The following is a 12,572-nucleotide window of genomic DNA, read 5'->3' as shown; positions in this document are numbered from 1 at the left end:
TTTGAGAGGCACCCCGAGGGCATCTAGAAGCCCCTCCTCCCTTTAAACTCCACTCCTTCCTGGCTGAAAAGCAGGGTCTTTGAGAGGCACCCCGAGGGCATCTAGAAGCCCCTCCTCCCTTTAAACTCCGCTCCTTCCTGGCTGAAAAGCAGGGTCTTTGAGAGGCACCCCGAGGGCATCTAGAAGCCCCTCCTCTCTTTAAACCCCGCTCCTTCCTGGCTGAGAAGCAGGGTCTTTGAGAGGCACACCGAGTGCATCTAGACTAGAAGGAGGCCCCTCTCTCCTTAAACCCCGCTCCTTCCTGGCCGAAACTCAGGAGGGTCCTTGAGAGGCACCCCGAGGGCATCTAGAAGCCCCCCTCTCTTTAAAACCCACTCCTTCCTGGCTGAAAAGCAGTGTCCTTGAGAGGCACCCCGAGGGCATCTAGACTAGAGGGAGCCCCCTCTCTTCTGAAACCCCGCTCCTTCCTGGCTGAAAAGCAAGGTCTTTGAGAGGCACCCCGAGGGCATCTAGACTAGAAGGAGGCCCCTCTCTCCTTAAACCCCGCTCCTTCCTGGCCGAAACTCAGGAGGGTCCTTGAGAGGCACCCCGAGGGCATCTAGAAGCCCCCCTCTCTCTTTAAACCCCACTCCTTCCTGGCTGAAAAGCAGTGTCCTTGAGAGGCACCCCGAGGGCATCTAGACTAGAGGGAGCCCCCTCTCTTCTGAAACCCCGCTCCTTCCTGGCTGAAAAGCAAGGTCTTTGAGAGGCACCCCGAGGGCATCTAGAGCCCCCCCCTCCTTCCTGGCCGAAACTCAGCAGAGGGGTTGGGGGGGGAGCAGCTAAGGACCCCCCCCTTTTAACCAGGCGGGTGGGGAGGTGGAAGAAGAGCCTGCTAGAGGAGGGGCGCCTGCAAATGGGGGGGGAGGGGAGGGGGCGTTGGAGGAGGATCCCCCCTCACCCACTGCCCAGCCAGCCCAGTTCCGCCCCGCAAGGCGGAGCCGGCGGCGATCAGCTGAGCCTCCCGTCCGAGTCAGCAGCGGGCGGGGCTCCGGCTTAGCTGCCGGTCGCGAAGAAAAGAGGCAGCCCAAAACAACAACCCGCAACCTCGCAAAGCCTCCCCGGGCAACCCGGCTGCGAATCCGGGGTGTCCCCGCCCAACACCCCACAAGGCAGGAGGGAGTGAGAGGAGCTGCTAGGGAGGGGGGATCGCGGACCCCCCCACCCGCCAAAGGGCCGGTGAGTCGGACGCGCCGCTTTTCCAACCTTTCCCCCCCAAATAAACCCCCCACCCGGGAAAGAACCTGAGCACACCTGGCTGAACACACACCTGGGCAGGTGAGGGATGCTGCCCTTGAGCCCCGGTAAAGGGGAGGCGAAGCCCAGGCCAGCCTTACACGCCAGGCAATGAATGGGGAAGGGGCGTGGGGGGATTCCCTCCGCCGAGGAAGGCGGGGGAGGGGGAGGGGGAAAGAGACCCCCCCATCTCAAGTTTCCCGTGGGAAACCGGGATCCTTGCTTTGTCTGGCGTCCCCATCTTGAAGTCTGAGCATCTCTAAACGTGGGGAGAGGGAGGTGGGGACATAGAAGACCCTCCCTGGCCTTTCTCCAGTTCCAAATTGGAAGGCCCAACCCCTCCCCCTCCCAAAGTCTCTGGGCTGCTGAAATTAGGAAGCCCACACTCAAAAAAGCTTTTCAAATATCGTATATTTGTTTATGTATTATCGCATATTGGTAGGTAGGTAGGTAGGTAGGTAGGTAGGTAGGTAGGTAGGTAGGTAGGTAGGTAGGTAGGTAGGTAGGTAGATGATAGATAGATAGATAGATGATAGATAGATAGATAGATGATAGATAGATAGATAGATAGATAGATAGATAGATAGATAGATAGATAGATAGATAGATAGATTGATAGATAGATATGAGAGAGATGATAGAGATGATAGATTGATAGATGATAGATAGAGGTATGATAGAGCGATTGAGGGAATGATAGATGATAGATAGATAGATAGATAGATAGATAGATAGATAGATAGATATGAGAGAGATGATAAATAGAGGGATGATAGAGCGATTGAGGGAGAGATGGATAGATAGATGAGAGAGAGATGATTATAATGACGATGTTTGTATATTAACCCCTTTGACACCTAGAGAACACACTATTCAACATAGAAACGGAAGGTATGATAGAAAACAATAGAAAATATTTCAAAATAAAAAAAGCTTTTCAACCTTATAACAAGGTAGTCGGTCTTTTCCCACTAACTGGCTTAATTTTGGCTAGTTCAGGGTCTTAAACAGACCACAGAATCCCAGCCTTTCTGGTTTATCCGTGGTTTGTCTTTTCAGCTGGAACAAAAACGAGGTCTTTTCGGGACGATTTCGAAAGCAAAAGAAATAATCATTCTTGGCCAATCTTGAACTCTTCCCTTTCTACGCACTGATGAATCATCAAAAGCTTTGTTCTGTCTGCTGTTAACCTTGATCTATTTTTCCCACCGGCTGTAGAAAATTGTGGGGTGGGGAGGAGAGACTTCCTTGGTAAGCATATTTTGAGGAGGGGGTCTTGAGCCAGTGCTTAGACCAAAGTCTTCCAGGAAGGGGAGGCTAAGCTGCTGGGTAAGCTGTTTGAACCTGGGAAGTGCTGATAAGATTTGACTGCTGCCTGCCTGGTCAGCTGCTGCTTGGGATCACATGAGATCATCTAGATGAGTCACAGCAAAGGGGGAGGGGGAGGTGTCCCCCTGGTCAGCTGCTGCTTGGGATCACATGAGATCATCTAGATGAGTCACAGCAAAGGGGGAGGGGGAGGTGTCCCCAGCCCAGGACCCCTTTTTCCCCCCACCCTGCAAATAAGTGATTACACCCCCCCCCTCATATTTGGTAAATGTTTTTTTTATTGAAATTTTTTGGAAAAAAAACTTTTACAAATGTTTACCTCCCTCCCCCTACCTTCCCCCCCAACCCCCCAACCTTCCCCCCCCCACCCCGACTTCCCAGAACCAATACAGGGTATAAGTCTTTAACAAAGATATACTAAAATAAACTTTAAAAAAGTTAGTATCATCTTTCATTTGAGCTTTAACTCCTCTTTCCTAGGCTAGCTCTAAACAGATTATATCATTCCTTGTTTGGTATTTGGTAAATGTTTAAGTATTTGTTGCCAGCAGTTTAGACATGAATGGCTGTGTGTGGCATTATTTTGAGCAGACAGCACACTTACACTGTTATACAAGCTGTGTACTCACTACTCTACATTGTAGCCAAGGGTCACTTCTTTAGTGCTGTCCCATGAAAAGATATCCTTAAATATATACAAAATGTGAGGCACCCCGAGGGCATCTAGAGGGAGCAAAAAAGAAAGGAAGAAAGATCAACAAATTAAAAAGCAACCACAAAACCAGAAAATGTTTAAAAAATAGAAATACGAAATAGACCGTAGCAAATAAATAATAGGAAATGGATACAAAATGAGTCAAATGTAATCATAGAATATATAGAACAGTGTTTCTCAATCTTGGCAACTTGAAGATGTCCGGACTTCAACTCCCAGAATTCCCCAGCCAGCATTCGCTGGCTGGGGAATTCTGGGAGTTGAAATCCAGACATCTTCAAGTTGCCAAGATTGAGAAATACTGATATAGAATGTTGTATATAGAATGAAGAAAAAAGATGTATGAAATAATATAAATGCACGTGTATATATAAAGTTAGTTATACAAGAACTTATATGTACAGATAAAAGAATCACAACAGATGTGTAAAAGAAGTGTAATGTGTTGCAAAGATGTGAAGTTTGTATAAATAAAATAAAAAGTTAAAGGGGAAAAAAAAGAGGTAGCTCCCTCTCTCATTAAACCCCATTCATTCCTGGCCGAAAAGCAGGCTCTTTGAGAGGCACCCCGAGGTCATCTAGAGGGGGGCCTTCTGTCCTTAAACCCCGTTCCTTCCTGGCTGAAAATCCTCGCAAGGCACCCTGAGGGCATCTAGAGCCCCCCCTCTCTTCAAACCCACTACTCACTTCTGCCATATACTGTACCTCCATGGTGAAAAGTTAACAGCTGTCTTTCAGACTAGCCTCAGATATACTGCCCCTGAACATGGGGGTTTCCGGTGAAGTCAATAAAGTCACTTGGTCTTTGAAATATTGGAATGGGAGCCGGAGGAAAACTGGGAATCCCAATATTTATTCGCAACCGGTTTGCAAAACGACTTAAATTTTAACAGAAGGGACCAGATTGTTTATTTTGCAATAGTGGTGAATGTCTGTAGCAAGGGGGTAGTAGGAGGAGGAGGGCGAAGGTTGGTTCTCAGAGCTTGTGGGTTGGTTTACGGACGTCTCGTTACCAGGCTGGGGAACTTCTTCAGTTTAGGTGGCGGCCAGTGTTGTTTATATTTTATTCTTCACGCAAAGTTCTGTTCCAGGAGCGACTTAAATACCCCAGGGAAAAGAATGGAAGGAAGATGCGTGTTTCATTTTTAAAAGATCAATTTTCACCCTTTTTGGGGTTGTTGCTTTTGTTTTGCTATTCCACATTTTGATCTGAGGGTCAGCAAATCCCAGAGACCCCCATCTCTCGTCTTCCTTTACAGGTTCCCAGTTCACTATGGGAAGGCCTGTTTTGCATTCCCAGTGACTCCCAGTGGCTCATTCCCTTGCCTGAGGCCGGCCATGTTTGCTCATCCTCACAAATTCAGCTTTTCCAGTGGGAACGCCTCGGATTGCGTCAACGGTTCGGAGTGGATCCTGTCCGTCTTCCACGAGTGCGCTCAGGATGGCTGGGACATCACCAGCGTGGTGCTGGGCCTGGTCTCCATCGCCTGTTTTGCTGGGGCTTCCTTCCCGTAAGTAAACGAGGAGGGGGGAACCTTCACCCTGGACCAGTAGGAAGTTTTGGGAGTTTTGTGCTAGGGGTGCCAGTTGGCTGGCTCCTTCCTTCCTCCTCCTCCTTCCTCCGTCTCTCCCTATTCCATCTCTCCTTCCTTCCTTTCCTCCCCAGCCCCATCTTTCCTTCTTCTTTCCCTTCCTTCCTCCCTATTCCCATCTTTTCTTCTTTCATTCCTTCCTCCATCCCTCCTCCCCCTTCTTCCGTCTCTCCCTATTCCCATCTCTTCTTCCTTCCTTTCCTCTTTCTCTCCCCATTCCCATCTTTACTTCCTTCCTCCCCCCCATTCTCATCTCCCTCCCTCCATCCCCATTCCCATCCTTCTTTCCCTTCCTTCCTCCCTATTCCCATCTTTTCTTCTTTCATTTCTTCCTCCCTTCCTCCTCCTCCTTCCTCCGTCTCTCCCTATTCCCATCTCTCCTTCCTTCCTTTCCTCTTTCTCTCCCCATTCCTATCTTTCCTTCCTTCCTCCTTCCCTCCCCATTCTCATCTCCCTCCCTCCATCCCCATTCCTATCTTTCCTTCTTCTTTCCCTTCCTTCCCCCATTCCCATCTTTTCTTCTTTCATTTCTTCCTCCCTCCCTCATTCCCCTTCCTCCGTCTCTCCCTATTCCCATCTCTCTTTCCTTCCTTTCCTTTCTCTCCTCTTTCTCTCCCCATTCCCATCCTTACTTCCTCCCTCCTCATTCTCATCTCCCTCCCTCCCCTATCTTTCCTTCCTCTTTCCCTTCCTTCCTCCCTATTCCCATTTTTTCTTCCTTCATTCCTCCCTCCCTTCCTCTGCCTTCCTTCCTCCATTCCTGTTTCCATCTCTTCCCTCCCTCCCCATTCCCATCTTTTCTTCTTTCATTTCTTCCTCCCTCCCTCATTCCCCTTCCTCCGTCTCTCCCTATTCCCATCTCTCCTTCCTTCCTTTCCTTCCTTTCCTCTTTCTCTCCCCATTCCCATCCTTACTTCCTCCCTCCTCATTCTCATCTCCCTCCCTCCCCTATCTTTCCTTCCTCTTTCCCTTCCTTCCTCCCTATTCCCATTTTTTCTTCCTTCATTCCTCCCTCCCTTCCTCTGCCTTCCTTCCTCCGTTCCTATTCCCATCTCTTCCCTCCCTCCCCATTCCCATCTTTTCTTCTTTCTTTCCTTCATTCCTCCCACTCCCTCCCCATTCTCATCTCTCTCCTTTCCCCATCCCTCCCTATTCCTATCGCTTCCTTCCTTTCCTCCCTCCCCATTCCCATCTTTTTCTTTCCTTCCTTCCTTCCTCTTCCTCCCTCCCCATTCCCATCTCTCTCCTTCCTCCGTCCCACCCTATTCCCATCTCTCCTTCCTTCCTTTCCCCTTTCCTTCCTTCCATCCCCATTCCCATCTATCTTCCTTCTATTCCCATCTTTCCTTCCTCCCTCCCTCCCTGGGTTGACTGACAAATAAGTGGCTGCCCATTGGGGATGACAAAACGGGAGATGACTCATTTCCTGGGATTCAGGCAAAGGAAATGGCCAGATGCCCAGCCACACCTGACTGTGGGCGGCTTTTAAAATATCACCTCCAGGAACCTCTTGAAACACACGAGCTGTTTGTGCCACAATCAGTTGCAGCAAAAAAATAAATGAAATTTCGTCCCCAAAGTCTCTTCTGGGTGGTTTAACTTCATCCTATGCAGAATGACACAATAAAGCAGTGTTTCTCAACCTTGACAACTTGAAGATGTCCGGACTTCAACTCCCAGAATTCCCCAGCCAGCATTTGCTGGCTGGGGAATTCTGGGAGTTGAAGTCCGGACATCTTCAAGTTGCCAAGGTTGAGAAACACTGCAATAAAGGATGCGCTTCTCTTATAATTGGACCCCGGATTCCCTTTCCCATCGGCCCCAGCCCACAATCAGTGGTATAATTTGCTGGTCAGGGGTGACTCTGATGCTTCCTTTTTAAATTCTTTCTTCCTCCACTTTTCCACGCAGTCAGTTCTACCTGGCCTGTAAAACTGGCATCATGGACCAAGCCCTGTCCGTTTACTTCCTTCTGGGATGGCTCGGAGGTGACTCGCTGAACTTACTGGGGTCTTTCTTGGCGGATCAGCTGCCGCTACAGGTAAGAAACAGAGAAAAAACAGTTTGACCTGGAATGTTCTCCTGGTCCCAATCCTGGACCCTGAGAAAGATGACCAAAGCCATCATTGTTGTGGCTATGTGTCGATCAGAAGTTTGGCGGTTCGAATCCCTAACGCTGCATAACGGAGGGAGCTCCCGTGACTTGTCCCAGCTTCTGCCAACCTAGCAGTTCGAAAGCACGTCAAAAATGCAAGTAGAAAAATAGGAACCACCTTTGGTGGGAAGGGAACAGCGTTCCGTGCGCCTTCGGCATTGAGTCATGCTGGCCACATGACCACAGAGACATCTTTGGACAGTGCTGGCTCTTTGGCTTTGAAACGAAAATGAGCACCGCCCCCTAGAGTCAGGAACGACTAGCACATATGTGCGAGGGGAATGTTTACCTTTACTGTTATTAAGCCGAGAGTTCCCGAGTTCTCTTAACTAATCCCAGAATTCCCCCTCAGCTTCTCCTTCTCCTCTTCCCCAGGTATACACCGCCATTTACTACGTGGTGGCCGATTTGTTCATGATTTCTCTCTACGTCTACTACAAAGTCAAGAATCAAAACAGAGTCCGTAAGTTGACCTCCGCTAATGTGAGCGAGATATAAAACTCCGCCACGGAATATCCCCAAGGTTCAAAAATCAGGGCTTCATTCCAGAAGTGGGGTGTCACAAAGTTTAACAAGAATTGAAAATGTGGGCTTTCGCTCAAAAACAAGGCGATTACATAGGACGGGATACCTACACGGGCCTTGTGCATATGCATACTTTGCTTGAAAACAAGGTGATTACATGGGGCAGGATAGCTTCACGCACACCAGTGGTGGGTTTCAAAAAATTTTTGAACCTACTCTGTGGGTGTGGCCTCCTTTGTGGGAGTGGCTTGCCGGCCATGTTTTCTTTCTGTCTCTCTCTCTCTCTTTCTTTCCTTCCTTTTGCCTCTCTGTCCCTTTTTCCTTTTTTTCTTTCATCTCTCTCACTTTTTCTTTTTTTCTTTTTTTCTTTATTTCTTTCTTCCTTTCTTTCTCTTTCTGTGTGTGTGTGTGTGTGTGTGTGTGTGTGTCAGTGGTGGGTTTAGCAGAGAACCCCCTGCTAAATATTCGATGTACAAGACGCATCCAGATTTTCAGCCTCTTTTTTCAGGAAAAAGGATGCGTCTTATACTCCGAAAAATACGGTAGTTTTAACGGGAAGCCGATCTTTCTTTCAAGAGGATTTGAGGTTCTTGGTGCCCCCAAAATCTGGGTTCTCCCAAGTTGCCATGGGAAGACACATCCTTGCTGCCCCCTTCGAACAAAAATTGAAACGGTGTGTGGGGCATCTGCTCTTTGTGGCGAAAGCTTTTTCTCACCCTTTCTGTGACTTATTTTGAACCGCGAAAGCTGGTCTCCCCTCGATCGTATCTCTTTCCGTTTCAGATCTCTAAAGAGGTTGAGATCTGGTAGATGGCGCGCGATAGCGCTCCCCTGCCGCAGAGGACGATGATTCTTGTGGGGGTTTTTTGGCTCGTATTTCTGCTTTGCGAAGCGGCTGCCAGGGAAAGTTTATGCTGATGTCACCGGCTTCTCCTTTTTGTTTGATTGGGACAGACCAGAAAAAGAAGAAGACTCGAGACAGACTTTTAACCCCTAATCCAACGTTTCTCCCTTCCTCAGTTTCCGCTTCAATCAACGCCGTCTTCGCCTGCACCGTCCTGGGAGCGACGTTGACGCCCGCCTGGCAGGGGGGGCCTGCCTCTCCTCACCTGGGGGACGGAAGGATGTTCAAAAGCAGGAAACTTTTATCCTCTGCGGACTCTCCGCCAGGCTGGGAGGTGAGGCAAAACTGGCCTTAAAACGCCTTGCAGAGACCACGCTGTCCTCGCCAATGGCTGCCCTGGGTTCAAATCCCGTCGAGAAAGGTGGTGGTGATGTAAAGTTTAGCAGTAGTTGGAGATGACGTTAAAAGTTAACAGAAGCGCTGGCCTCTGGCCCTTCTGCCTCTCTCCCTGGAGACCCCAACAACAGACCCCTGTTTTGCCCCTATGTCCAGTGGCCACAGGAAACTTGTCCAGCAAAAGATTCCCCGGGTGAAAAGACCTGGCTGGCATTGATACATGCATTTTGTGGCTCCCCTGGTTATGCCCCAATTGATTTTCACATGGAAACATTCTCCCCCAAGTTAATAATCTATCTACAAATGGGTGTTTGTGTGTATCCCCCAAACGTGGTACACACTCTCTGGAAACAAATACGGTGGGGGTAAGATATCCCTAACATCCCTCGGGGGGGGGAAGGTGTCGGTGTATGTGTGCTCTAGCATAACTCTGGAATGCCTGGGCCGCTGAAATGATTTGGTACACAGATGACTTACTCTCTGGAAACAAATGCTATGGGGGTAAGGCACCCCTAACACCTCTCAGTGTGTGTGTGTGTGTGTGTGTGTGTGTGTGTGTGTGTGTGTGTGTGTGTGTTCCAGCATAACTCTGGAATGCCTGGGCCGCTGAAATGACTTGGTAGACAGATGACATACTTTCTGGAAACAAATACTGTGTGTATGTCTGTCTGTGTGTGTTCCAGCATAACTCTGGAACACCTGGGCCGCTGAAATGACTTGGTACACAGATGATATACTCTCTGGAAACAAATAGTGTGGGGGTAAGGCACCCCTAATACTGTGTGTGTGTGTGTGTGTGTGTGTTCCAGCATAACTCTGGAACGCCTGGACAGCTGAAATGAAAAGGAATGAATTATACTGTATCTATAATGTTAGATCGCAATGCCAGGTTAACAGCTAGTGCTTTCTAAAGTTAAAAGTTTACTCCTTGGGTGGGAGGAATGCTAGACAAAGATTAGTGTTTGAATTTGAAGTAGCAGGTGGATTCAAGGGAGGGAGAAAGGATTATCCAAATTAAGCCATGGACTAAATCACCTGGTGGTGAGGTTTCCTGTTAAATTACTTCGACCCTCTTTCCTCCTGGATCCCACGAGGCCTGCTAGGACGTTCTGTCCGCAGCATCCCGTAACCCTCTCTGTCCTTCCACAGCCTTTCACCCAGAAGGAGATCTGCGGCTTTGTGATCGGATCCACTTCGTCAGTGCTCTACCTGCTTTCTCGGGTCCCTCAGATCTACACCAATGTAAGCATTACGGAAGGGGGAAGGCCCACTGCGGAAGGGAGGGGCTCTTTTGGGGAGCAGATTGTTCTGACCTAGGCTTCCTCAGCAGCACAAAGCCTCGTCCTTGTCCCGATAAACCCCTTTTATTTTCTATTCCATTCCATTCCATATTTTCTATTCCATTCCATTCTTAATTCCATTCCATATTTTCTATTCCATTCCATTCCATTCTTGATTCCATTCCATATTTTCTATTCTATTCTATTTCATTCCATTAATTCCATTCCATATTTTCTATTCCATTCCATTCTTAATTCCATTCCATATTTTCTATTCTATTCTATTCTATACCATTCCATTCCATATTTTCTATTCTATTCTATTCTATTTCATTCCATTCTTAATTCCATTCCATATTTTCTTATTCCATTTCATTAATTCCATTCCATATTTTCTATTATTTCATTCCATTCCATTCTTAATTCCATTCCATATTTTCTATTCTATTCTATTTCATTCTATTAATTCCATTCCATATTTTCTATTCTATTCCATTCCACTCTTAAATCCATTCCATATTTTCTATTCTATTCTATTTCATTCCATTAATTCCATTCCATATTTTCTATTCCATTCCATTCTTAATTCCATTCCATATTTTCTATTATATTCTATTCTATACCATTCCATTCCATATTTTCTATTATATTCTTGTTACTTCTATCCCCGAGTGTACCATTGCCAAACCTAGCTAAAGGCAGACTTATCTGAGATCTGTTGCAAGAAAAACTGGGGGATTTTAAGGCTATTCCTACGCCCTGATCTGGTCTAAGACACGGAGATGTCATATGCTTGCTCCACTTCAAAGCTTGTTTGAAGCTAGCCGTGAGCCCAGTGAACAGTGTCACCGAGTAAAATCTGGCTCAATGTTCATAATCAAATCCCAATTACAGAATACTATGCAGAGCCTGCCTCTTGAATGCAACCTCCGTGAAGCTTTTAAAATCCCTCTCTCTCTCTCTCTCTTTGCAGTTCAAGAGGAAATGCACTACCGGAATCTCTTATTCTCTCTTCGCTCTGGTCATGCTGGGAAATACACTTTATGGTCTCAGCGTCTTAATGAAAAACCCGGATCCGGGGCAGTCGGAAGCCAGTTACGTGATCCACCACTTGCCCTGGCTGGTTGGCAGCTTGGGGGTTCTGTCCCTCGACGTCGTGGTATCCTTTTCTGCAAAACGGGGGCGGGGAGGGGCTTGTTTCTGCTTTTAAACTTGACTTTCTGAACTGCCGTCAACGCTAGTGTCAAGATTGGGTGGGTGGGTGGGGGCAAAAATAGTCCTGAGACAAGCAGGATCATCTTTTTAACGACCTCATAATCCCTTGTGCGGTGGAGTCTGGGAAACTGAATGGAGCGGAGTATTTACTGGCCAGATGCCCTCCCTGTTGCCGGTGCGGAGGTTTTATTTCAGCAGATATATTCTCATTGTGCCCAGAGAGGGGAAAATAGTGTGTCACAAACTTTTGATTCAGAGACTTTCTGAACTGCAGTCAACGATAGTGTCAAGATTGAATGGGGGGGAGAGGGGAGGGAGCGTTGGAGGAGGATCCCCCCCTACCCCCTGCCGAGCCAGCCCAGTGTTCTGACGCCAGTGCAGAGTTTTCCCCCCAGCACATATATTCTCATTGTTCCCAGAGAGAAATGCCTGCCTCTACCACGTTAATTAAAATATCATTTCTGCTTTGCCAGCTGAGCCACGTAAGGCAAGTTTATGCCCCATTTCTGCCATGGCCCCACTCTTGTCCGGAGGAGGAAGAGATTTCAACCCTCTCCTTTAAAAAAAGACCTTCTTGAGGCTTTATTAGCCTTTGTTAGCCAATGGGTGGGTGTTTTGAGTCCCAAAAGCAGCAAACCTTAATTCTTCACCTTCAGATTTCGTTCCAATTCCTGGCCTATCGTCGGAGGAAGCTGCCAGTCCTGGAAGAGAGAGATGCTCTTTTGGGCAGAGAAGAGGACTCTGTGGAAAGCTGAACGATGCCAGGATCGGGGGCGTGGCTGCGTTAGGATTCCAGCAGTGGGTTTTTTGGGACTCTTCGATAAAAGACCTGGCCTTTCTCTCTAGGACTCTAGGAAAAAAACACCTTAAGAGAGATCCTTTCCTACCTCTCAATTCATGGAAAAATGAACATTGAAACGTGAAGACTCTGTTCTGCGTTGACAGCAAACTTTTATCGATGACATTTCCCCCGCCTCACCTCGGATTCCTCCGAAGGGAAAACTCTTAATTCATGAAAAAGAAGTGTTTGGGGGGGGGGGGGAACGCACAGCAGCCGGCTGCCTGGACCTCACTGAAGCTCGAAGAGTCAGAGGAGGGCTGAGGGGGGGTGTCTTTTTTTTCCACACCAGGGGGGAGGGCATTCCTTCTAATAGGCTTTTTTGTGTGTGTGTGTGTGGACATGGCGAAATGAATAAAAATATCCCCACCACCCCAGCAGGAGTGGATTTGGTTCTTTGCTTATCCC

The 12,572-nt window shown here is 47.9% G+C and overlaps 1 protein-coding gene across 1 annotated transcript; it reads left to right on the top strand.

Moving 5' to 3' along the window:
* The first annotated feature begins 1,008 nt into the window (after positions 1-1,008).
* On the top strand, positions 1,009-12,346 carry SLC66A1 (solute carrier family 66 member 1). The gene is made up of 8 exons (XM_087702130.1): positions 1,009-1,218; positions 4,579-4,830; positions 6,823-6,952; positions 7,442-7,529; positions 8,612-8,769; positions 9,981-10,073; positions 11,085-11,270; positions 11,983-12,346. The coding sequence occupies exons 2-8, from the start codon at positions 4,658-4,660 to the stop codon at positions 12,079-12,081; spliced, it is 927 nt and encodes a 308-aa protein (XP_087558256.1). The 5' UTR covers positions 1,009-1,218; positions 4,579-4,657; the 3' UTR covers positions 12,082-12,346.
* The last annotated feature ends 226 nt before the right edge of the window (positions 12,347-12,572 follow it).

The sequence above is a fragment of the Thamnophis sirtalis genome, unplaced genomic scaffold (assembly GCF_051295495.1).
Source record: "Thamnophis sirtalis isolate CommonGarterSnake01/CBP01778 unplaced genomic scaffold, rThaSir2_p1.2 scaffold_15, whole genome shotgun sequence".
NCBI lineage: Eukaryota > Metazoa > Chordata > Lepidosauria > Squamata > Natricidae > Thamnophis > Thamnophis sirtalis.
The sequence above is the reverse complement of the archived record's forward strand: the minus strand, read 5'-3'. Positions and strand labels throughout refer to the sequence as shown.

What these genes read in the sequence shown, in the direction of transcription:
- SLC66A1 (XM_087702130.1), top strand. Translation starts at nt 4,658, where the DNA reads ATGTTTGCTCATCCTCACAAATTCAGCTTTTCCAGTGGGAACGCCTCG. An exon ending in ACTCTCCGCCAGGCTGGGAG is followed by an intron (nt 8,770 to 9,980) that starts GTGAGGCAAAAC and finishes GTCCTTCCACAG; the next exon opens with CCTTTCACCCAGAAGGAGAT. An exon ending in TCCCTCAGATCTACACCAAT is followed by an intron (nt 10,074 to 11,084) that starts GTAAGCATTACG and finishes CTCTCTTTGCAG; the next exon opens with TTCAAGAGGAAATGCACTAC.